The sequence below is a fragment of the Mus musculus genome, chromosome 15 (assembly GCF_000001635.26).
Source record: "Mus musculus strain C57BL/6J chromosome 15, GRCm38.p6 C57BL/6J".
In the NCBI taxonomy this organism is placed as follows: domain Eukaryota; kingdom Metazoa; phylum Chordata; class Mammalia; order Rodentia; family Muridae; genus Mus; species Mus musculus.
Window position 1 is genome coordinate 28,280,237 of NC_000081.6, and position 26,558 is coordinate 28,306,794.

Sequence of the window (26,558 nt, forward strand, 5' to 3'; positions counted from 1 at the left end):
CCCTCCTGTTCCCTCCTTCACACCTTCTCCCACCCAGTCCCCACCCTCCATCCATTTTCAATGTCTATTTTAATTCCCCTTTTCAGTGAGATTTAAGCATCCTCCCTGAGTCCTCCTTGTTACTTAACTTCTTTGAGTTTGTGGATTATAGCATGGTTATCCTATACTTTATGGCTAATATTCACTTACAAGTGAGTACACACCTTGTTTGTCTTTCTGGGTCTGAGTTACCTCACTCAGGATTATATTTTCTTTTTCTTTTTTTTTTTCATCTTTTATTTTTCTTTCCATTTTTTATTAGGTATTTAGCTCATTTACATTTCCAATGCTATACCAAAAGTCCCCCATACCCACCCACCCCTACTCCCCTACCCGCCCACTCCCCCTTTTTGGCCCTGGCGTTCCCCTGTTCTGGGGCATATAAAGTTTGTGTGTCCAATGGGCCTCTCTTTCCAGTGATGGCCGACTAGGCCATCTTTTGATACATATGCAGCTAGAGTCAAGAGCTCCGGGGTACTGGTTAGTTCATAATGTTGATCCACCTATAGGGTTGCAGATCCCTTTAGCTCCTTGGGTACTTTCTCTAGCTCCTCCATTGGGAGCCCTGTGATCCATCCATTAGCTGACTGTGGGCATCCACTTCTGTGTTTGCTAGGCTCCGGCATAGTCTCACAAGAGACAGCTACATCTGGGTCCTTTCGATAAAATCTTGCTAGTGTATGCAATGGTGTCAGCGTTTGGATGCTGATTATGGGGTGGATCCCTGGATAAGGCAGTCTCTACATGGTTCATCCTTTCATCTCAGCTCCAAACTTTGTCTCTGTAACTCCTTCCAAGGGTGTTTTGTTCCCACTTCTAAGGAGGGGCATAGTGTCCACACTTCAGTCTTCATTTTTCTTGAGTTTCATGTGTTTAGGAAATTGTATCTTATATCTTGGGTATCCTAGGTTTTGGGCTAATATCCACTTATCAGTGAGTACATGTTGTGTGAGTTCCTTTGTGAATGTGTTACCTCACTCAGGATGATGCCCTCCAGGTCCATCCATTTGGCTAGGAATTTCATAAATTCATTCTTTTTAATAGCTGAGTAGTACTCCATTGTGTAGATGTACCACATTTTCTGTATCCATTCCTCTGTTGAGGGGCATCTGGGTTCTTTCCAGCTTCTGGCTATTATAAATAAGGCTGCTATGAACATAGTGGAGCATGTGTCCTTCTTACCAGTTGGGGCATCTTCTGGATATATGCCCAGGAGAGGTATTGCTGGATCCTCCGGTAGTACTATGTCCAATTTTCTGAGGAACCGCCAGACGGATTTCCAGAGTGGTTGTACAAGCCTGCAATCCCACCAACAATGGAGGAGTGTTCCTCTTTCTCCACATCCACGCCAGCATCTGCTGTCACCTGAATTTTTGATCTTAGACATTCTGACTGGTGTGAGGTGGAATCTCAGGGTTGTTTTGATTTGCATTTCCCTGATGATTAAGGATGTTGAACATTTTTTCAGGTGCTTCTCTGCCATTCGGTATTCCTCAGGTGAGAATTCTTTGTTCAGTTCTGAGCCCCATTTTTTAATGGGGTTATTTGATTTTCTGAAGTCCACCTTCTTAAGTTCTTTATATATGTTGGATATTAGTCCCCTATCTGATTTAGGATAGGTAAAGATCCTTTCCCAATCTGTTGGTGGTCTCTTTGTCTTATTGACGGTGTCTTTTGCCTTGCAGAAACTTTGGAGTTTCATTAGGTCCCATTTGTCAATTCTCGATCTTACAGCACAAGCCATTGCTGTTCTGTTCAGGAATTTTTCCCCTGTAACCATATCTTCAAGGCTTTTCCCCACTTTCTCCTCTATAAGTTTCAGTGTCTCTGGTTTTATGTGAAGTTCCTTGATCCACTTAGATTTGACCTTAGTACAAGGAGATAAGTATGGATCGATTTGCATTCTTCTACATGATAACAACCAGTTGTGCCAGCACCAATTGTTGAAAATGCTGTCTTTCTTCCACTGGATGGTTTTAGCTCCCTTGTCGAAGATCAAGTGACCATAGGTGTGTGGGTTCATTTCTGGGTCTTCAATTCTATTCCATTGGTCTACTTGTCTGTCTCTATACCAGTACCATGCAGTTTTTACCACAATTGCTCTGTAGTAAAGCTTTAGGTCAGGCATGGTGATTCCACCAGAGGTTCTTTTATCCTTGAGAAGAGTTTTTGCTATCCTAGGTTTTTTGTTATTCCAGATGAATTTGCAAATTGCTCCTTCTAATTCGTTGAAGAATTGAGTTGGAATTTTGATGGGGATTGCATTGAATCTGTAGATTGCTTTTGGCAAGATAGCCATTTTTACAATATTGATCCTGCCAATCCATGAGCATGGGAGATCTTTCCATCTTCTGAGATCTTCTTTAATTTCTTTCTTCAGAGACTTGAAGTTTTTATCATACAGATCTTTCACTTCCTTATTTAGAGTCACGCCGAGATATTTTATATTATTTGTGACTATTGAGAAGGGTGTTGTTTCCCTAATTTCTTTCTCAGCCTGTTTATTCTTTGTGTAGAGAAAGGCCATTGACTTGTTTGAGTTAATTTTATATCCAGCTACTTCACCGAAGCTGTTTATCAGGTTTAGGAGTTCTCTGGTGGAATTTTTAGGGTCACTTATATATACTATCATATCATCTGCAAAAAGTGATATTTTGACTTCCTCCTTTCCAATTTTTATCCCCTTGATCTCCTTTTGCTGTCGAATTGCTCTGGCTAATACTTCAAGTACTATGTTGAAAAGGTAGGGAGAAAGTGGGCAGCCTTGTCTAGTCCCTGATTTTAGTGGGATTGCTTCCAGCTTCTCTTCATTTACTTTGATGTTGGCTACTGGTTTGCTGTAGATTGCTTTTATCATGTTTAGGTATGGGCCTTGAATTCCTGATCTTTCCAGAACTTTTATCATGAATGGGTGTTGGATCTTGTCAAATGCTTTTTCTGCATCTAACGAGATGATCATGTGGTTTTTGTCTTTGAGTTTGTTTATATAGTGGATTACATTGATGGATTTTCGTATATTAAACCATCCCTGCATCCCTGGAATAAAACCTACTTGGTCAGGATGGATGATTGCTTTAATGTGTTCTTGGATTCGGTTAGCGAGAATTTTATTGAGGATTTTTGCATCGATATTCATAAGAGAAATTGGTCTGAAGTTCTCTATCTTTGTTGGATCTTTCTGTGGTTTAGGTATCAGAGTAATAGTGGCTTCATAAAATGAGTTGGGTAGAGTACTTTCTACTTTTATCTTGTGAAAAAGTTTGTGCAGAACTGGAATTAGATCTTCTTTGAAGGTCTGATAGAACTCTGCACTAAACCCGTCTGGTCCTGGGCTTTTTTTGGCTGGGAGATTATTTATAACTGCTTCTATTTCTTTAGGGGATATGGGACTGTTTAGAAGGTCAACTTGATCCTGATTCAACTTTGGTACCTGGTATCTGTCCAGAAATTTGTCCATTTCGTCCAGGTTTTCCAGTTTTGTTGAGTATAGCCTTTTGTAGAAGGATCTGATGGTGTTTTGGATTTCTTCAGGATCTGTTGTTATGTCTCCCTTTTCAGTTCTGATTTTGTTAATTAGGATTTTGTCTCTGTGCCCTCTAGTGAGTCTAGCTAAGGGTTTATCTATCTTGTTGATTTTCTCAAAGAACCAACTCCTCGTTTGGTTAATTCTTTGAATAGTTCTTCTTGTTTCCACTTGGTTGATTTCACCCCTGAGTTTGATTATTTCCTGCTGTCTACTCCTCTTGGGTGAATTTGCTTCCTTTTTTTCTAGAGCTTTTAGATGTGTTGTCAAGCTGCTAGTATGTGCTCTCTCCCGTTTCTTCATGGAGGCACTCAGAGCTATGAGTTTCCCTCTTAGAAATGCTTTCATTGTGTCCCAAAGGTTTGGGTACGTTGTGGCTTCATTTTCATTAAACTCTAAAAAGTCTTTAATTTCTTTCTTTATTCCTTCCTTGACCAAGGTATCATTGAGAAGAGTGTTGTTCAGTTTCCACGTGAGTGTTGGCTTTCTGTTATTTTTTTTGTTATTGAAGATCAGCCTTAGTGCATGGTGATCTGATAGGATACATGGGACAATTTCAATATTTTTGAATCTGTTGAGGCCTGTTTTGTGACCTATTATGTGGTCAATTTTGGAGAAGGTACCATGAGGTGCTGAGAAGAAGGTATATCCTTTTGTTTTAGGATAAAATGTTCTGTAGATATCTGTCAGATCCATTTGTTTCATCACTTCTGTTAGTTTCAGTGTGTCCCTGTTTTAGTTTCTTTTTCCATGATCTGTCCATTGGTGAAAGTGGTGTGTTGAAGTCTCCCACTATTATTGTGTGAGGTGCAATGTGTGCTTTGAGCTTTACTAAAGTTTCTTTAATGAATGTGGCTGCCCTTGTATTTGGAGCATAGATATTCAGAATTGAGAGTTCCTCTTGGAGGATTTTACCTTTGATGAGAACGAAGTGCCCCTCCTTGTCTTTTTTGATGACTTTGGGATGGAAGTCAATCTTATCAGATATTAGGATGGCTACTCCAGCTTGTTTCTTCATACCATTTGCTTGGAAAATTGTTTTCCAGCCTTTTATTCTGAGGTAGTGTCTATCTTTTTCTCTGAGATGTGTCTCCTGTAAACAGCAAAATGTTGGGTCTTGTTTGTGTAGCCAGTTTGTTAGTCTATGTCTTTTTATTGGGGAGTTGAGACCATTGGTGTTAAGAGATATTAAGGAAAAGTTATTGTTGCTTCCTGTTATTTTTGTTGTTAAAGTTGGCATTCTGTTCTTGTGGCTGTCTTCTTTTAGGTTTGTTGAGGGATTACCTTCTTGTTTTTTCTAGGGCATTGTTCCCATTCTTGTATTGGTTTTTTTCTGTTATTAACCTTTGAAGGGCTGGATTCGTGGAGAGATAATGTGTGAATTTGGTTTTGTCGTGGAATACTTTGGTTTCTCCATCTATGGCAATTGAGAGTTTGGCTGGGTATAGTAGCCTGGGCTGGAATTTGTGTTCTCTTAGTGTCTGTATAACATCTGTCCAGGCTCTTCTGGCTTTCATAGTCTCTGGTGAAAAATCTGGTGTAATTCTGATAGGCTTGCCTTTGTATGTTACTTGACCTTTTTCCCTTACCGCTTTTAGTATTCTATCTTTATTTAGTGCATTTGTTGTTCTGATTATTATGTGTCGGGAGGAATTTCTTTTCTGGTCCAGTCTATTTGGAGTTCTGTAGGCTTCTTGCATGTTCATAGGTATCTCTTTCTTTATATTTGGGAAGTTTTCTTCAATAATTTTGTTGAAGATGTTTGCTGGTCCTTTGAGTTGAAAATCTTCATTCTCATCCACTCCTATTATCCGTAGGTTTGGTCTTCTCATTGTGTCCTGGATTTCCTGGATATTTTGAGTTAGGATCTTTTTGCATTTTCCATTTTCTTTGATTGTTGTGCCGATGTTCTCTATGGAATCTTCTGCACCTGAGATTCTCTCTTCCATCTCTTGTATTCTGTTGCTGATGCTCAAATCTATGGTTCCAGATTTCTTTCCTAGGGTTTCTATCTCCAGTGTTGCCTCACTTTGAGTTTTCTTTATTGGTTCTACTTCCCTTTTTAGGTATAGTATGGTTTTGTTCATTTCCACCACCTGTTTGTATGTTTTTTCCTCTTTTTCTGTAAGGACTTCTACCTGTTTGATTGTGTTTTCCTGTTTTTCTTTAAGGACTTGTAACTCTTTAGCAGTGTTCTCCTGTATTTCTTTAAGTGATTTATTAAAGTCCTTCTTGATGTCCTCTACCATCATCATGAGATATGCTTTTAAATCTAGGTCTAGGTTTTCGGGTGTGTTGGGGTGCCCTGGACTGGGCGAAGTGGGAGTGCTGGGTTCTGATGATGGTGAGTGGTCTTGGTTCCTGTTAGTAAGATTCCTACGTTTACCTTTCGCCATCTGGTAATCTCTGGAGTTAGTAGTTATAGTTGACTCTGTTTAGAGATTGTTCTTCTGGTGATTCTGTTACCTTCTCTCAGCAGACCTGGGAGACAGATTCTCTCCTCTGAGTTTCAGTGCTCAGAGCACTCTCTGCTGGCAAGCTCTCTTACAGGGAAGGTGTGCAGATATCTTGTTTTTGGACCTCCTCCTGGTCGAAGAAGAAGGCCCAAAACAGGGCCTCTCTCAGAAGCTGTGTTGCTTTGGCAGTTCCCAGAAGCTGTCAGCTTCTGTGGTGCAGACTCTCACCTGTGCAGACTAAATTCCTAAGTTCCAGGGAGTCCTGGAACCAAGATGGTGACTGCTGCTCCTGAGGCTGAGGCCGTCTCCCGAGCCAGGCGGACACCTGTCCTCTGTTCCGGATGGTGGCCGGCTGTCTGCGGCCCGCCAAGAGTGCTGCCTCAGCGGCTCTGTGCTTCCGCCCGTCCCAGAAGCTGTCCGGTTCTCTGGCGCACCCTCTAACCTGTTCAGACTAATTTCCTAAGTTCTGCTGAGTCCCGGAACCAAGATGGCGACCGCTGCAGGATTATATTTTCTAAGTCCATTCATTTGCCTGAACATTTTATGGCGTTGTTTTTAATAGCTGAGTGATATTCCATTGTATAAATGTACCACATTTTCTTTATCCATTCTTCAGTTGAGGGGCATCTAGGTGGTTTCTAATTTCTGGCTACTTTGAATTAAGCTGCTCTGAACATAGTTGGGCAAGTGTCCTTGTGGTATCATGGAACATCTTTTGGGTATATGCTCAGGAGTTGTATGACTGGGTCTAGAGGTAGAACTAGTCTCAGTTTTCTGAGAAACCATCAAATTCATTTTCAAAGTGGTTGTACAAGTTTGTACTCCCACCAGCAATGGAGAAGTGTTCCCCTTGCTCCACATCATCTCCAGCATGAACTGTCAGTTGAGTTTTTGATCTTAGCCATTCTGATAGCTGTAAGATAGTCTCAGAGTCATTTTGATTTGCATTTTCCTGATGACTAAGAATGTTGAACATTTCTTTAAGTGCTTCCAAGCCATTAGTGAGTCCTCTGACAAGAATTCTCCGTTCAGCTCTGAACCCCATTTTAATTGGATACTTTGGTTTGTTGATATCTAATTTCTTGAGTTCTTTATATATTTTGGATATCAGCCCTCTGATGGATGCAAGGTTGATGACGATCCCATTCTGTAGGCTGCTGTTTTATCCTTATTGACCTTGTCCTTTGATTTCTAGAAGCTCTTAAGTTTAATGAGGTCCTATTTATTAACTTTTGATCTCAATGCCTGTGGTATTAGTGTTCTGTTCAGGAAGTTGTCTTCTGTGACACACACATTTATTAAAACCATTTGACTTTAGGTGTTTCTCAGTGTTGAGCAAGCAGTTGTTTAGTAAGTACATGTTTTCTGAGGCTGGTTTTTTTTTTTTTAATAGAATGAGCTACATTTGTTTGAAAGTACCAGAAAAGCTGCTGTTGCTATAATAAGATGAAAAAAAAATGTTGTTAAGTTGTGCTTAATGTATTCCCCAGGGAACAACAAGTCTTTGCATTTATTCATATTTACTCTTTTGTTCTTAGCATTTTGAAGATCCTGTGTTTAGCTCCCCTCCAGGGACAATGTTCCCATCTTCAACAATTATTTATCTAGTGCTTAGTTTATTGGTGTCATACTATAGGATAGGGGGGAAAGGAGTCTATGGCAATAATTAGATACATTTTCAGATGCCTTAGTAATTATAGTGAGCACAGCAGAGTAAGTCAGCGCTTGTGTTAGTTACTGCTCCTGGCTGTGAGGAGATGCCCTGCAACAGAACCTTACGAAAGGATGGATTTAGTTTTCTCACAGTTGAAGAGCACAGTCTCTCTTTCTCTCCTCCAGTCTCCTCCACGGATCCTCATTGGTGAGACTCACCACTACATTAAAAAAGACTGGGATCTGTATATTTCTTCTCTATAGTTGATAGCACAAATTAAGAAATACCACCAATGGCAGAGAAGGCATGGCAGCAGCAGCACAAGGCTGCTCATCACAGTGGATCTGTAGTCAGGAGGCTCTGAGAGTTGAATGCTGGTGCTCAACATGTTTTCTCTTTTCCTTCATTTTCATTCAATCCAGGACTCCCAGCCCACAGGATAGTGATGCCACCATTCAGGGTGGGATTTCTCTCCCCAGTTAAACCTCTCAGACATGTTCTCACAGACCTGTCCAAAAAATGTGTCTTTTAGGGGGTCCTAAATCCAATCAAATTGATTATAAAAACTAATTACCACAAAAGAGTCCAGTGATTTCTCTGAGTATAACCAGTCACTCTCATGGAAATCTAAGGATGAGGCACAAGAGTTTTAATGACCTAGGGCATTAAACAACAACAACAACAAAATGGTGGTATTTCTTAATTTGTGGTATCAACTATAGGAAAGAAATGTACGGATCCCAGTCTTCTTTAATGTAGTGGTGAGTCTAACCAATGAAGATCGGTGGAGGAGACTCAAGGAGAGAAAGAAGGACCCACAGGATTTTACTCCTGTGCTTGCTGATGGCACACCTTCTTGTTCTTTTTAGCCTAAGGTCAACCTCTAACTAAGATATTCCTGTTGCCAATGGCCAACTTTCTTTCCTTCTAGTTTCTATTAGGTTCATTTGCCCCCTTTAGACTGGGGATGACAAGATGCTACCCTCCTCACTGTTGCTGTCATTACTTATTTCCATGGCGTTTCCACTTCATTCCATGTCACTAACAATCGTGGTTAGCGCTCCGTGGTAACCATCAAATGAGCCAATCCTCAGTTGCATTTCAGACTCTACCTTTTCTACACAGATCTATCATTTCTATTCCAGGAAGTTATCACATCCATGGACCGCTTCAAACGCTACAATCACATTTGGCAGAAGGAGAAAGAAGACACCATCATGACCTTTATTGCACAAAACCCTTTGCTTCCTGAGTTTGAGTCCAGGATTCTTTATTTTCAAAGCCTGGAGCAGGAAATTAATGCAGAGCCTGAATACATCCGTGTGGGTTCCATTGCTCTATATACAGGTTGGTCAGTTGACTCAGACCTCCATGTAAATCCAGCAGTGTTGACTCTGTCTCTTTATCTAGATTAGAATTTTAGAGAGTTCTAGTTTTCTTCAGGATTAGATTTCTTTTATAAGCTTCAAGATTTAAGCCCAAGTTGTAGATTTGTTTTTAGTTCCCTTCTGCATAATTAATAATTTTGGTCTATCTTAACCCTTTGCTGCTTACCTTGAAAGTAAGGGGTAGTTTACAGAAAGGGAATGAGTCTGTTGTAGTTAGAATTAGGACTTAGCTGTTCTAAGAAACAATACCAATTGTTGAAGCTTATCTCATACATGCATGTTTATACATTGTCTGTCTCTGTGTGTGTGTGTGTGTGCATGTGTGTGTATTTTAAAATGTTATTTTTATAACATATATAGATGTTATAAAATAAATCTTATTGAAAAAATAAGATTTATATAAAGGATGAGTTTTAATGAGGAAGAAACTTTCTTTGTGTGTAGTATTTGTCTGTGTGGTGTATTCATGGGCATACATGGAATCCAGAGGGCATCAGGTGTCCTGTGGAGCTGACCTGCATTTTATTCCCTTGAGATAGGGCTTCTCTCTGAACCTCAACCTTGACAGGTTTCAGCTCTGTTAAGGGCACATCAAATGCTCTCACCGACTGAGCTGTATCCCCAGCTTGGAAATCCATTTTCAAATTCTAGTTTCACATATTTCTAACCTCACAGTACTTACTATGAAGAACACAGTTAGTCTTTTTGACATCGGTTCAAGGTTCCCAGACTCACCTGCGGGTGCTTTGCTTTTACAGCTGATTTGAAGCTTTCACTGACCGCAGAGACGAAAGCCTGGATGGCGGTCATAGGCCGTCACTGCAACAGGAAGTACAGGGCTGAGATGGAAAACATTCTCACAGTTGTCGAAGAATCCCAGAAGAAACTGAGCCGGCCGATCAAGGACCTGGATGATATTAGGATAGCAATGGCGGCCCTGAAGGAGATAAGGGAGCAGCAGATCTCCACCGACTTCCAAGTGGGACCTATTGAGGTAGATGGGCAGCCTCATACCATGGGGGTGAATGGAGGTGCTCTGTGGAGTAAATCCTGTCACACAGTGGCGTCCTTCCAGAAGCATGAGATTCTGTGCCTTGTGACTCTGCGTTAGGGGGTCATTGCCCGCAATCTCTCCATAAGGAGGGTCCCTTTCATTCAGTGCCGTTTTCTAGGAGAGAAAGCAGCCGTCCCTAACATCAACACTCAGAAGCTGGGGATGGGAATCCCAGGTGGTCAGTTGGAGTTCGATACATGCTTTCAGCCTAGTAGTACCCAGACATGCATGTACTCACCCCACGGTTACAGCACCCAGGTTTATGTGTGCTCATCCCACGGTTACAGCACCTAGGCTGTGTGTGTGCTCACCGTACAGTTACCAAGCTCTACTTCTACATATAGAAACCGGTCAAGGAAGTCATATAATACAATATAATTAGCATTATATTACTGTGTGTGTGTGTGTGTGTGATATGAATCTGTGCACATGTGTGTGGCAACCCATGTGCATGCATGTGGAAGCCCAAGTTTCATGTCAAAATATCTTCCTCCATCATGTCTCTCTGAATTATTTTTTGAGGTATAGTTTCTCATTGACCTTGAACCACTCCATTTCAACTAGACTGGTAGTCAGTGTGACTCTTATTTACCTGTCTCAGTCCCCAGCCCAGGGACCATAGACACTTACCACTATGTCTGGATTTTCTATGGTGTGTGCTAGGGATTCAAACTCTGTTGCTCACACTTGCATGACGAGTAGTTTATGCACGAGGCCCTGAACCCTCATCCCTGACTTTTGTTTTATTACACACTGCACTGATTAGTCCCGCTGAAAGGCCTTATTAAAAGTGGGTCACTGCATTTATTGTTTTAAATGTATGAATGTAATTGTAGTTAAATGTAACTGTGGCGTTAAAAATTCAGACTTAAGGGGCTGGAGACTGGGCTCTGTGGTTAAGGGTGCTTGCTACCTTGCAGAGGACTCAGGTTCAGTTCCCAGCACCCACATAATAAACAGCTCAGACCCCCTAAAATCTCTAGTTCCAGGGGATCTTCTGTCAGTCCCACTGCCACTTTCTGGTCTCCTCTGGTACTGCTTGTATAAGGTGCACTTACAACTCATGCAGGCAAACTTTCACACACATGAAGTAAAAATAAATCTTAAAAAAAATCCAGATATAAGAACATTGCCTCCTGCCAGGCAGTGGTGGTGCACACCTTTAATCCCAGCACTTGGAAGGCAGAGGCAGGCAGATTTCTGAGTTGGAGGCCAGCCTGATCTACAGAGTGAGTTCCAGATTAGCCAGGGCTACACAGAGAAACCCTGTCTCAAAAAAACAAAAAACAACAACAAAAAAAAAAAAACAAAAAAAAAAAAACCAAAACCAAAATCAAAAAAAGAACATTACCTCCTGTAAGACTTAATTCAAGTGTCTGGTCTTATGCTTTCATGGTGAAGGGAAATTCCATTTTTGAATTTCCTTCATCTCACTTTAAATTTCAAGAAGTTTCATGTTATCATGACAATGGTACACGCCATGATGGCATATCCACATTTTGCCATCTAAAGATAATCACATGACCTATCATCTTCTTGGGACTGCATTTATCAAAGCAGATGACCCCTTATCTGTGTGATGTTGGGGGGTCTCTTGAGTCTGAAGATAGCGTATTTCTTCCCACCTGAGAGTTAAGACAATAGTAGAGTCACCCATCTTATCTGAAAGTTGCGATGTAGTGTCCCATGCTGGGTCTTCCTGCTGTAGGTGTGTCTATTGCTCTGTTCCTGTTTATACTGCAGCAGAGAGGAGGACAGGATAAAGGCACAGGTTATGCTTGCCTAAATCTGTGTTCTCCTCTACTTTGAAACTCTCAGTCAAATATCAGATTCCCGTAGGGAGCAGAGTGGTGGGTGGAGAAGAGGCCAGGGGTACTCAGGGAAAGTGAGTTCTTAGGGAAATAAACTTTGAGCATGTGCCCCACCCACATTCCTCGGCTCATTTTCTTGCCCCTCTTCAGTCCTCTTCTTTCCCCAGACATTCTGCTTTCCCCTCACGCCATACACACATCATTATATGGATCTGCATAAGATCTAGGAGCCACAGATGAGAGAGAACACACAAGACTTGTCTTTCTGAGCTTACACATCATTATATGAAGATATCCTTGTGTGTGTAGCACAGATCCATGTACAATGAATGCATACATAAAATTATAAAAAGAATAAAACAAAGGAGAAAAGAATTACTAACTTTGGTTATCTGAATTTAATTTTTTCCTGTATTAGTAGTTGGTGTTATTAACAATTAGTATTTACACCATTTCCACCTTTCCAGCTCTTCTACTATCCCCCCCTTTTTTTATTTATGAACACATGGGACTGGATAACCTGTTTATTAATCTTTTTAGTACAAATATTTTTCATTCTTAGAGAAAAGACTTGACTCAAGCTTTGGTTGAACAAGACTTTCTTGTGTCTGACTGTCAGATATTCTTTTTTATTCTTTTTTAATTTATTCTTCTCTCATTTGTGACATCCAACAGCAGCTTCCTTTTCCTCCTCTTCTCCCAGTCCCCACCCCCACTCCTCCTCCATTCTCAGAGAAGGGACAGGCCTCCCAGGGATATCAACCAAACATGGCATATCAAGTTCAATAATGCTAGGTACATCCCCTTATATTAAGGCTGGATGAGGCAACATATATAAATGATATTTCACATATTATATATACACATATACATATATATAACACATATATTATAATATATAATATTATATATTTTTCCATATATATATATATATGGAAAAGGGTCACAGAAGCAGGCAAAAAGAGTCAGAGACAGCTTTGCTCCTACTGAACTAAGTAAACTAAGATTGAATTAAAATGCTGTCTTGTTTTGTTATCCTAACTTTAGAAGTTAAGTTTTATGTTTTCTCATTCACTTGATATAATTTGATAGTGCTCAAATACAATTTTGGGACCTAGTAAAAATATCTTTTGTGTCACATTTTACAGTTTTGAAATGCATTTCAAAATGATGCTCTTAGACATTTTCAGACATTCTGTGAGATAGCCAGAGTCTCTTCATTTCACAGATGAGAGAACTGGATCTGACTGGCTCCCTTGTGCATTTAGGTCCTTAAAGTTCATGAGGAGAATAATTAGAGCCCATAGGGTGGTCTCTCCATCATGCTGGTCCCCTATTCTCAGCTCCAGTCTGTGACTACGTGAGGATTTACACATCTGACTGTCAGGAATACACTTTTCCTTCTTGTCTGTAGGAATCCTATGCCCTCCTTAACAAGTATGGACTTCTGGTAGCCAAGGAAGAGATGGACAAAGTGGACACTTTGCGCTATGCTTGGGAGAAGCTGCTGGCCCGGGCCAGTGATGTTCAGAATGAGTTAGGCGCTCTGCAGCCCAGTTTCCGGAAAGAGCTCATCAGCACAGTGGAGGTGTTCCTCCAAGACTGCCAGCAGTTTTACCTGGACTATGATTTGGTATGGCTCTGACTTTCTCTCTGTGAGAATTTAGGGGAGAACAGATGGGATTCACAAAATGTCCCTGTTTAAAAATTTGTATGTTAAATTCCATAAAATTTCATAGGAAGAGTAATCGTACATTTATGTGGGTAAATATATTTCTCTCTTTGGATTCCTCCCCTTAAGAGTTAATTCAGAATATATCACGAAGTGAGGGATGAAAGTTGTTAGGTTGCTTCCTGGGCTCTAGTGTGCCCCTGTATCAAATTAAAATAAGAACCAGAATGGTTTCTAAGTTTGTGTAGAATGATACTATTTAAATGAAAGCATGGTTCCCCTTTTTCCATAGCACACATAAATTCTTCAAACTCTCAGCCTGTGTAGGTGCTGACCTTTCTACTGCAAACATGCATAGTGTGGTAGACAAGGCAAATGGAGCCATGTTCCTCCGGTATCCATAATCTACTTATGTATATGGGTTTTTTTTTTGTATATAGGTTTTAGTGCAAGAACTGTGGTGTAAATATATAATGAGATCCATTTCTGACCAACTGTCACACGCAACAGTAAGGAAGCATGTGAGTGTCGGGTCAGTTTTGAATCTATTAGGTGGCGACATTTCAAACTGGAAAGGTCATAAAGGCAGGAGGCTATGCACTTAACTCATGCCCAAGGAAACAAAGAGCAACTTAGTTGAGGTGTCATAATTTAGGAACATTGAACTGGACTGCATCGACTATGTTTCATTTTCCAGAGAGCTGTTAGAGTGGTAGACTCTGCAAGCTAATCACAGTAGTGCTTTACTTCAGAACCAGAACTGTAAGCTTTCCCCAGAACGGCCACTAAGCCTTCCTTGTCGGTGTCATCTAGGAGGTAAACAATAAATGGTTAAAAACTTGCAAGATTTCCTAACCTCTGGAAACTGTGGTATGCCCTCAGCTTTTCAGTCTAGAAACATCTTCCCAAGTGGATTACAGTCAGAGTTCCTTTTGGAAATTAAAGATAAACAACATCAATAAACACAATGTCCTATCATGTATACATCATGCGTGGAAATTTTGATACCCCAGTATGTTGATCTCATGAAATTTGTGTACGGATGCTTCACTTTGTCTTCTGTCTTATATTTAATCTGCATCAGAATGGTCCGATGGCAAGTGGATTGAAGCCCCAGGAAGCCAGCGGCAGGCTTATTATATTCCAGGTAAACCTTTTCATTCCTACAAACTTCTTAAGCAATGACTGTCTTCCTGTGTTTATAGTCCATGTAGAGGGTAAAAACTCTATTATACGGCTGAGGATGCACTTACATTTAAAAATCAAATTTAACTGTTGTTACAATTAGAATTATTTTCAGATAAACATACTCACTACTGTACCTACATGCTCATTTGCCAATGTGTTGGCCCACGTGTTAATCATTCTGATGGAGTTCACTTATGCTTTTCATCAGAATCAATTCGATAACATATATCGTAAATACATCACCTACACTGGAGGAGAGGAACTTTTTGGTTTGCCAGTTACACCGTATCCTCAGCTTCTTGAGATAAAGAGGCAGCTGAATCTTCTACAGAAAATATACAGCCTGTACAACAATGTCATCGAGACTGTGAATAGTTATCAAGATACCCTTTGGTCAGACGTGAACATTGAAAAAATCAACAATGAACTCTTAGAATTCCAAAACAGGTAACTGTTTTACATCCTCAGAGATTCTGAATTCTTGATTTAATATCCATTTGGGGGGAGATGGCTTTTTTTTTCTGTATCTGAGAGATGTAGGCTAGCGGTCCATGCCAGTGTCTTCCTCGTTCATTACCCATCTTCCTGTGAGAGAGGGGTTCTCACTGAACATGGAGCTCACTAATTGGCTCTGACTGGCCAGTGAGTCTCTGATCTTCCTGTCTCTGTCTTCCGAGGTCTGGGATTACAGACACTGGCCACCGTGGCCAGCTTTTTATGTGGGTACTGGGGATTTGAACTCAGGTCCTTATGCTTGTAAGCACTTTCCCTCTGAGCCTTCTTACCAGCCCATAAGACCTACATGTGTGAGAGGATTTCAAGTTTTCTTGTCATTGCCTGGCATGTCTGTCTTCTTGTGCCTTGCCTCTGTCTTCTGTCACTGTTATGTCATCCTTGTGAGATGCCCCTTTACTGTTGTCCCTGGTCTGTGCACTCTGAAAGATTTACCTTCTTCAAAGTTGGTCAAGTATGAGAGTGGCCTTTTATATAGTCAGAAGAAAGATAATTTTGTTTGTAGTACAGTTAAAATTCTTTGAATTTTATGTTAGGTAGTTTCCTAAAATAAAAGCTTAGGTCAACATTTTCTTCCCTAGCCCTTTTTAAGCAGCTAATCCGAAGGAAAGTGGAAGGCCATTGGTTGTGTGTGAGTCAACAGCTAGGAACTTGATACTGTGTTGTGTTTGGGATGCTCTCAATTTCATGTTATAAAGTTGAAATGAATTGAAGGGAGCTTCTTTTTCTTTTATTAGTATTTTCTTTATATACATTTCAAATTTCAAATGCTATCCCGAAAGTTCCCCATACCCCACCCCCACTCCCCTACCCACCCAGTCCCACTTCTTGGCCCTGGCGTTCCCCTGTGCTGAGGCATATAAAGTTTGCAAGACCAATGGGCCTCTCTTTCCACTGATGGCCAACTAGGCCATCTTCTGATTCATATGCAGCTAGAGACATGAGCTCCAAGGGGGTACTGGTTAGTTCATATTGTTGTTCCACCTACAGGGTTGCAGATCCCTTTAGCTCCTTGGGTACTTTCTCTAGCTCCTCCATTGGGGGCCCTGTGATCCATCCAGTCGCTGGCTGTGAGCATCCACTTCTGTGTTTTCTAGGCCCCGGCATAGCCTCACAAGAGACAGCTATATCAGGGTCCTTTCAGCAAAATCTTGCTAGTGTATGCAATGGTGTCAGCCTTTGGAAGCTGATTATGGGATGGATCCCCGGGTGTGGCAGTCTCTAGTTGGTCCATCTGAAGGGAGCTTCTTATCTTTTAAAGAGAATACTTCTATTTAGGCAAATGTCATGAAAGATTGAAAACAATATTCTCTGATTTAGAGAAAAATTTATTTCTATAAAATAGTTATTTTAATATATAGCTCATCTGTCATGAAATTTGAAAAATGAGGTAGTACTTGAGGAGACAATTGTGGCTGGTAATGTCTGGGTTTTGAATAATTCAGTGGTCTTCCCCATTGGTCTCCCTCACAGGTGTCGGAAGCTGCCTCGGGCCCTGAAGGATTGGCAGGCCTTTCTGGATCTGAAGAAGACCATTGATGACTTCAGTGAGTGCTGTCCATTGCTGGAGTACATGGCCAGTAACGCCATGGTGGAACGACACTGGCAGAGGATCACTGCTCTCACTGGGCACAGTCTGGATGTGGGCAATGAGACCTTTAAGTTACGAAATATCATGGAAGCTCCTCTGCTAAAATACAAAGAGGAAATTGAGGTATAGTTGATAGGGAGTAGAACAATGTATTCCTATTACCCATCCACCAACTCCTCATTTACTGAGTGCTATTGTGTATTCTTGCCTTTTTAGATGGCATAAAATAATGTAATTGTTTATACAAATGAAGGCATAGCTATAAGCTGTAGCAAATTGCTCTGGAAGGAAAGTATGCTGATTGCCCCTGGAAAGCCTGTGACAAAGGACTTGTCTTATCTGGGTTCAAGTCTGTCTGGGTGAAAGGAATGTAGTTGTATTCTGGAGATGAGAGGTTGTAAATATGCAAATAAAACCATTCCAGGCAGGCAGGAAGAACATCATTTGTGAAGTGTATAGGAAGAACCAGAGGACAGCTTTGTGGCCATCTGCTATGGCCACGGAGAGAAAGGAACTGTTGAGGCCAGCGAAGTGGAGTATGTGTGGAGCATGCCATTGGTTTCGGTCTCCAGAGTAATGTGGAGCCACCTGGGAGATGTGTCTTCACTGGAGATGAGATCTCATTGCATTTTGTAAAGATCAACCTGATAGTGGTAAGCAGAAAGATGAGGACAAGAAGGGAGTGAGGAGAAAACCTACTCAGAGATTGTGAAAGGTTAGGGAAGAGGGAATGATTTGTTGTCGGAGAGTAGAGGGCATGAAGCTGAAGAGTTAAAAAAAGATCTGTGAGATTTGTAGGGAGTAAAACTGGACAGAATTTGTTGAAGGAAGGGCATGATGGCAAAGGTGGGACAAGGTAGTAATGGTGACAACAAAGAGCTCTAGCCTCCTTCCTGAGAGCTCTGCATGGATCCCAGGGCTGCTCATGCATCACAGAGACTGTCAATGAATGTTGCAAGAAGTCAGCTTGGGTGATAAGCGCAAAGACAGAGCTTGAACTTGGGCAGGATCATGGGTTGTGCTTGTGGTTTTGTTGAAACATTCACACTGTTACATGAGGAGGCAAATATAGGAGGGTTCCCCCTGGAGATATAAAGGCTATTTACCTGGACAGAGATGAACTCACCCAGAAAATGAACACTGTGAGAGAGAATGAGAGAATCAGCCAAGGGTCCAGGAGAAGGTGCTGTGATGGAGACTGTGACTGGAAAGCAGGAAGAACTCATATTTCTGCCAATTCTCTCCTCTCACACTGCACTTATTGACCTGAGAGGGAGATCAGGACAGTGAGTCTTAAGCCTGAGATTATACTGTAAAATGCAAAATGATATTGAATCTTTTATTGTCACTTCTTTTTCTGAGATGGATGGAAAATTTTAGAAATGAAGGTTCTATCTAGACCTGCCTTTATCTTCCTCTTCTTCTGTTTGTATTTATTCAGACGTTCAAACCGTTTATGACATTGCCTTTGATATTTGCAAACACAGAATCTTTTTTTTTAAATATTTTTTATTAGGTATTTTCCTCATTTATGTTTCCCCCATACCCTCCCCCCCCCACACTCCCCTACCCACCCACTCCCACTTTTTGGCCCTGGTGTTCCCCTGTACTGGGGCATATGAAGTTTGCAAGTCCAATGGGCCTCTCTTTCTAGTGATGTCTGACTAGGCCATCTTTTGATATATATGCAGCTAGAGTCAAGAGCTCCGGGGTACTGGTTAGTTCATAATGTTATTCCACCTATAGGGTTGCAGATCCCTTTAGCTCCTTGGGTACTTTCTCTAGCTCCTCCATTGGGGGCCCTGTGATCCATCCAATAGCTGACTGTGAGCATCCACTTCGCAAACACAGAATCTTTAAATGCATATGAAATAAACAAGAGGAGCTCTTGTGGACTTAGACTACTACTAAGATGTAACTTTCCTGGGATAACTGAGAGCTTACTCTGTTGACAGGACATTTGCATCAGTGCCGTGAAGGAGAGAGACATTGAGCAAAAGCTGAGGCAAGTGATCAATGAGTGGGACAACAAAACATTAACATTTAGTGGCTTTAAGACCCGTGGAGAACTCCTCCTGAGAGGAGACAGTACCTCCGAAGTCATCGCCAGCATGGAGGATAGCTTGATGCTGCTGGGCTCTCTCCTTAGCAACAGGTACGAAAACCATTTCCCTCCTCCTTGAGCTTTCCAGTGGCAGTAGCTTTATGGCACCATTCTCTGTTTGTGGGATGTGTCTGAGGCACCAGTTGGACAGGATGGCACTTGGAGGTAGCCCCTTGGATTGCTCTGAGCATGCCATCTTTGCTGCTGACACTCACTCACCCCTGCAGAACTGACAGGGCGACAAGATGCAAATTCCAGTTGGCGATGATATTCTGAGTTCTAGAATCATCCGGCTTGATGACCCTTTTATTCTCACACTGATGGTCCATAAGCCCTTAGCTGGGTGCATACTTCACTGATGAGCAAGGCAGCATGAACAGTGGCACAGTCAGAAACCAGTCTGATACCTCTGTTTGATCATTTGGTTGTAGCCGCAGTGCCACAGTGCAATGTTGACACAAAAACCACAGAGTCATAGTTCCTCTTTTTTTTTTTTTTGTCCAATTTTTATTAGGTATTTGCTCCATTTACATTTCAAATGCTATCCCAAAAGTCCCCTATACCCCCTCCCCCCCCACTCCCCTACCCACCCACTCCCACTTCCTGACCTTGGTGTTTCCCCTGTACTGGGGCATATAAAGTTTACAAGACCAAGGGGCCTCTCTTCCCTGTGATGGCTGACTATGCCATCTTTTGCTACATATGTAGCTAGAGACACGAGCTCTGGGGGTACTGGTTAGTTCATTCCACCTTTGTTGTTGTTCCACCTGTAGGATTGCAGACAATTTCAGCTCCTTGGGTACTTTCTCTAGCTCCTCCATTGGGAGCCCTGTGTTCCATCCAACAGCTGACTGTGAGCATCCAATTCTGTGTTTGCCAGGCACTGGCATAGCCTCACAAGAGACAGCTATATCAGGGTCCTTTCAGCAAAATCTTGCTGGCGTATGCAATAGTGTCTGAGTTTGGGGGCTGATTATGGGACGGATCCTCGGTTGGGGCAGTCTCTGGATGGTCCATCCTTTCGTCTCAGCTCCAAACTTTGTCTCTGTAACTCCTTCCATGGGTATATTGTTCCCTATTCTAAGGAGGAATGAAGTATCCACGTATTGGTCTTACTTCTTCTTGATTTTCTTGTGTTTTACAAATTGTATCTTGGGTATTCAAAGTTTCTGGGCTAATATCCACTTATCAGTGAGTGCATATCAAGTGAGTTCTTTTGTGATTGTGTTACCTCACTCAGGATGATATCCTCCAGATACATCCATTTGCCTAAGAATTCAAAGACCTTCCATGAGGCAATGTCTGTCTGAAGTTTTGCTCTTCTACCTGAATTGAAAAGCACTTCTGGTGAAGTCATAACTAATGATAACTAGTCAAATTAAAAAATAAAAAAAAAATAAGAAAAGGTTTGTCTTCACTGAACCTTCAGGATTTATCAGAATTCTTTGTCATCTTCACTCCCTATTTTAAAGTTTTCGTTTTAGTGTAACCTTCGAATCTTGTGTCTTAGCAAAAGCTAACATATAAACGGCACCTACTTTCTTGTTCTCTCAAATGACTCCATTTCAAATATCCCCTTCCTTTTTTGCATTTGTTTTTGTTTTTGCTTTTGTTTTGTTTTGTTTTCTTGTTGTTTTTTGAGACAGGGTTTCTCTGTGTAGCCCTGGCTGTCCTGGGACTCACTCTGTAGACCAGGCTGGCCTTGAACTCAGAAATCAGCCTGCCTCTGCTTCCCAAGTGTTGGGATTAAAGGTGTGTGCCACCACTACCCAGCTAGACTCATACTTCTAATGAACTTACTTTTCCATACTCTTCCTCAAGTAATTTATTGTACACCAGAATCTCAAAATATCATGATTGTATGGCCATCACTGGGATAAGAATGTATTGTGCTGGGCCGGAGAGTAGGCTCATCGGTTAAGAGCACCGACTGCTCTTCCAGAGGTCCTGAGTTCAATTCCCAGCAACCATATGGTGGCTCACAACCATCTGTAGTAAGATCTGATGCTCTGATCTGGTATATCTGAAGATAGTTGCAGTGTACTCATATACATAAAACAAATAAACAAATAAAAAAAAGAATATATTGTGCCATTCTGGGTTTAAAACTTCACCTCATGTATATGTCTAATAATAGTTGTTTTGAGACAGGATATTGTTATGAAATCCAGAATGACCTTAAACTCATGATGCTCTTTCCTCTGCCTCCTGAACACTGGAAGCTCAGACATTCACCATCTGTAAATCAATAATTTAAAATAGGGAATACTATGTACTTAACATTATATAAATAAAATTCCTATTATTTTCATTTATTTGTCACAGCTGAGTAAATGATACAGGCTATAGAATTTAGTCTTCACATTCTTGGTAGTGTTGAGTTTGGACTGTTCAGCACTTGTTCTAAGAAACTTGGACACCATACACTATAATTGGGGAGTGTAAAGGTTAGGTTATTTGATTGACAGCACAACTCGTGAGACAGGAAAAGCATAAATATCAAATACAATGATTTATATTAGGCCTGCAGGAGGTTTTTTGTTGTTGTTTTGCTTTTTTTTTTAAATCGATGACATCTACTTTGCCGAGTTGTGTGAGAAACATTTATTCAATTATGTATTTATTGACTGCTTGTTATAGGCCTTGTATATGTATTACAGATTCAGCAGTAGTATAAATTTTAACATACATGTATGCACATGCAGGAATGGCTGGGCCAAAGGAGGGTGGCAAGTTAGGAAGAGACGTGGGAGGAGCAGGCTACAGAGAGCCCAGATAGTATCATAGCTGAAACTTCTATTAGTTATCCAGTCATCTCCACAGATAATCTTACAAGTGCCACCAGTGGATGAGAGCTCACACTGCCTGTGGAAGAGGGCACAGAAACTCAGCAGGGAGAATCTTATGATCCTGGCTATCACAACAGTTCTCTGGAATCTGGGTGGAGTTGTCTCACACCTGATTTCTACCTTAGATTATCTGTCTCTTGTTGCTATCCCTACTTTAGATCCAAGTTGTAAAAACCAAACTGAAAGCATTCAGTGGGTTCCTGTTTACTTTGCCAACATGGCAACATTGAAAATGTTAAAAAAGTATAAGTTAAAAACTGTCTTTTTATTTTGACAACACAATCAAAACGAGTGTTTCTTATTTTAGGTACAATATGCCATTCAAAGCCCAGATTCAAAAATGGGTGCAGTGCCTTTCCAACTCAACAGACATCATTGAGAACTGGATGACCGTTCAAAACTTGTGGATTTATCTAGAAGCTGTCTTCGTGGGAGGAGACATTGCCAAGCAGCTGCCCAAGGTTCTGGAAGTTTCTTTATGATTAAATCAGGTTATTCAATTCGAGAAACATCTAAGAACAGAGAACTCCTTCATCTTCATTGAACCTTTGATTCTAGCAACTTAGCTCTCTCTCTGATGCCGTTATTTTTTAAAAGGAAGTGGGGATTTATGGGGAAGACAAGGGTAGTAATTACAGAGTGAAAATGCTGTGAACCTGTGATGTCTGATAGGAAACCGAGGATCAGAAAACCCAGAGCCTGAATTTCTGTGTCATTGTGTGAGACTTCAGATAATTTGAAGGTGGGGTTTGGAACAGTGTAAATTTATGGGATAGTTATCTTGACAATTGTAGGATAATTTCTTCTTTTACTACTGACATTTAAAAATAATGCACACTATAGAATACATCTAATTATATCTGTGCTGTAAAATTGAGGGTAGGAAATCTGCAGGAAAAGGCGTTCTCTGTGAGATGTTGAGTGTATTTTTCTCATCAAATTGTAATTACCTCACTATGCACATATTGGACATATTTTTAAGATTTTAAAAGACGTTTTGAACTAAAGTTTAAAAAAATCTTATTTAACTGCTCTGATTTGCTTGTACAGTTAGGACATTTAACCTCCTATTTGAATTGTAGAAGCATGACTGTGTCCACTGATTTCACAAAGGTCTTCAACTGTCGCCTTGGTTACTTCAGTGAGCTGTACTAGGCAGATCTGTTAACCCTTTATAAAGCAGAACAATTATCTTATATATAATTTAACATTTATATTATTTATTGTCAGCAGGAAATGAGTTCATATGCTAAAAACTTAAATGTTCACTTATGCATTTTTGGATTTTCTTTTCCACATGTCAGTGGAAACATTAACGTACAAATTTTAAGGGTTAAAGTGACATTTCTTTCTCTCAAGTTTGTGAGTCTAGGATTATTAGTGGCATAAAGGAACTGTTGAGGAAGAAAAGGAAAAATAATTATTTCAACAGTACCAAAATAATATGTAATATGTATTTCCATTTTCTCCTAAAAAGTGTATATTTTGCAATATTATACTAGAAACAGTTTTGTGTTGTTATTTTAAAAATATTGAGTTAATTTTTTGAGAATTCATAAAATGTGTGTTGATCTCGTTGACCACTCCTCCCCTAACTCCTCCCAGATCTGCTGCCCAACTCTGCATACAACTTTTGTTCCATTTTTTAATTTTTGTCTCTTTCCAAGTAACTCACTGAGTCCAATATACACTGTCTATATACTCACAGGTGTGGAGCCATCCATGGATGCATGGTGATCTATCAGAAACCACGCCCTTACAGAAACTTGACTCTCCCTCCCTCAGAAGCCATCAACTTGTTCATAGCGCCTTATTAGGGTGGGGCTTCATGCCTCCCCATACTATAATGTTGACTGACTTGATTATATGCAGGTCTTTTGTAGGCAAGAATAGCTGCTGTGAGTTAGTAAAAGCTCCTGTCATGTTCAGGAGATACAGTTTCATCCTAGGCTTTCAACCCCTGGTCCTTTACAGTCCTTAGGAAATACTTCCTTAGTCTTGTGGGAAAGGGCTGTGACATAGATGTTCCTTCTGGGGCTGAGCACTCCACTGGCATTTAGTCTCTGCACTCTTTTGACTAGGTATGTGTTTCTGTGTGTGTATTGCTGTTTTTAAAGACTTGGTATTTGCTTTCTAGACATACAAGCCATCTAATCCTCTGCAGTACTCTTGAAAAACAATAAGTTCACTCTACTCAGACATCACCCATGAGAACAGTTGGGAGTTGTCTTTCTTCTCAAGTTGTCTTGTACAGACAGACCTTTAGTTTTGATTTCAGTTTCTGTTTTACTTACCATAGTGGAATTGCCGGGGTTGAGCTACAAATTCTTATTCAAAAAGGGAGATGATATAATGAGAAAGACATAAGGAAGCTTTAAATAGACTGCTTGAACCTCAGACATATATAGCTTAATCTGCCCTGGTTGGAATGATGGACTCAGCTGGAAACATATAAGATGCTTCATCATTGAGATCTACCATAGACATGTCCAATGTTATTTCTACAGGAAGCCAAGCGCTTTTCCAATATAGATAAGTCTTGGGTGAAGATCATGACACGGGCACATGAGATACCAAATGTGGTTCAGTGTTGTGTTGGAGATGAGACCATGGGGCAGCTACTGCCACACTTACTGGACCAGTTGGAAATCTGCCAGAAGTCGCTCACAGGGTGAGTTCAGTTGTTCCTTTTAAGCTCTCAGAACCATGGAGAGAAAAGAGAACAGAAAGAGTAGGTGATAAAAGCCACACTTGTGCTGTTTGGCTAAGAGTGGCTTTGCACATAAAACTTGCACAGATAAGGTTTATCATTTGGAGCCTCACAGGTAACACGCATCCTGCTTCTGGACTAAGGATTTCAGATATTTCCTTAAGGGGGTAAGATCTTGTAAACATTTGTGTATAGTACCCATTTTGAAAATTATTGTACCTCCTTTCTGACATCTCTCTTGTTTATCTTCCTCTATATCTATAGATACAGAACTGAAATATGCTATTATATTTATTATATATGAAATAGCATATATAGATAAGCAGTCAAGATTATAGAGATATGAATATTGTGCAGTAGTATCCACCATAGACTTGCAGGTAGGCTTTGAAAATTCAAAGACCCATAATGTTTTCCCTTGACTTTCTCTTACTGGTTTTAAAATAAAATAATCAAAAGCCAGGCACGATCACACACACACACACACACACACACACACACACACACACACACAAGCACATCCAACACAAACTAACAACAAACACTAAAAACAAAAACAACTCTCCTAAACAAACAAACAAAACACACACATATATTCAAAGCAAACAAAAACAATGAAATCCAAAGCAGACAACCAAACCAGGCCATCACCACCACCACCAGCAGTCACCACCGCCCACATCTCCACCCTCACAGCTGCCATCATCACTGCCACCACCTCAGTAACAAGGAAACAGCAAACAATGACGCCTAGAAAAATCACAAACTAGAAACACAATGAAAGTAATTTTCTAAGTGTATATCAAAACTCATGGCAGACATTTATCTGAACTTAACTTGAACAATGATGTCTCCTTGGCTGACTCTTGGAGGCAGATGCCCTTTGCCCATGTACTCTTCTCTCTGACCTCATGACTGGTGACAGTCTGAGCCAGTTTGTGCTGAGCCCCCACAGAACTGAGCCAGGCTGTTCTCACTGTCATAGGTGACCATTAAGAACACTGGGCCTCGAGTGGAATTTGAAATTATATTAATGAAGTAAAGAACAGATGAATATCAAACTTGAAAAATAATTGTGACTCACTTATTTATCCTTGGGACTCAAAACCAGCTTTGAGATTGCTGTTGAGAAATAATAATGCTATTAGAAAGTTGAGGTCACATAAAAAGAGAGGATAGTACATTAGAGGATATTGGAGCACCCCTCCTACAATGGATCTTAGTCAAATGAAGGAGGTTCTACCTGGGAGGAACATGAAGGACCGTCCATACTTAGGCACAACTTTCATAGGCTCCATTGTTTCCAGGAAAATATTTGTTTTTGATTCTTTTTTTGTTTGTGTCCTTGAGTGGATGCTTTGGGGAAGTTCCACTGTGTATCCTCTAGCCCACCATGGTGTAGTTCAAGCATGAGTTGGTGTGCATGTGGGTGTTCATGTGTGCACACATGCTTGTGAAAGCCAGAGAACAACTTTAGCAGAAATAGGTGCAGTTCACCTATTTCTTGACAATGATTCTCACTGGCCTATTTCTCAACAAATAGGATAGGCTGGCTGGCCAGTGAGTCCCATGGATCTAGCTGTCTTCCTCTCCTCATCACTGGGATGACAAGCGTTTCCTGTATTTTTTTTTTAAAGCACGAGCTCTGTGCATTTAACTCAGATCATAAGCAGCATACCAATGAGCTATTGACCCAATCATGAGCTTTTTGATTTTTAATTTTAATTATATTTTAATTTATTGTGATGATGATGATGTGTGTGTATGTCTCTCTCTCTCTCTCTCTCTCTCTCTCTCTCTCTTTGTGTCTGTATTTTTGCACATAGTAGGCATATGACATAGTATACTTATGCATGTTAGAGGACAACTTTTGGGTATTATTTTTCTTCTACCATGTTGGTCCAAGGGATTGAACTCAGGTCACTTGGCTTGCATGAGTAGCTCATAAAAGCTCCTATGAACCTAGAGGACTAAGCATCTCCCAAATGATGGGATAGGGATCTTCA

The 26,558-nt window shown here is 40.7% G+C and overlaps 1 protein-coding gene across 2 annotated transcripts in view; it reads left to right on the plus strand.

Annotated features, from left to right (window-relative positions):
* Window positions 1–26,558, plus strand: part of Dnah5 (dynein, axonemal, heavy chain 5) — a 317,192-nt gene that overhangs the window by 125,383 nt on the left and 165,251 nt on the right. For both annotated transcript variants that reach the window (XM_006520014.2, NM_133365.3), the window contains exons 23-31: window positions 8,818–9,019; window positions 9,819–10,054; window positions 13,340–13,558; window positions 14,682–14,744; window positions 14,994–15,232; window positions 16,772–17,012; window positions 18,845–19,044; window positions 22,150–22,303; window positions 24,350–24,513. In XM_006520014.2, the coding sequence (XP_006520077.1) occupies window positions 8,818–9,019; window positions 9,819–10,054; window positions 13,340–13,558; window positions 14,682–14,744; window positions 14,994–15,232; window positions 16,772–17,012; window positions 18,845–19,044; window positions 22,150–22,303; window positions 24,350–24,513 (1,718 nt within the window). The remainder of the gene's footprint in view (window positions 1–8,817; window positions 9,020–9,818; window positions 10,055–13,339; window positions 13,559–14,681; window positions 14,745–14,993; window positions 15,233–16,771; window positions 17,013–18,844; window positions 19,045–22,149; window positions 22,304–24,349; window positions 24,514–26,558) is intronic.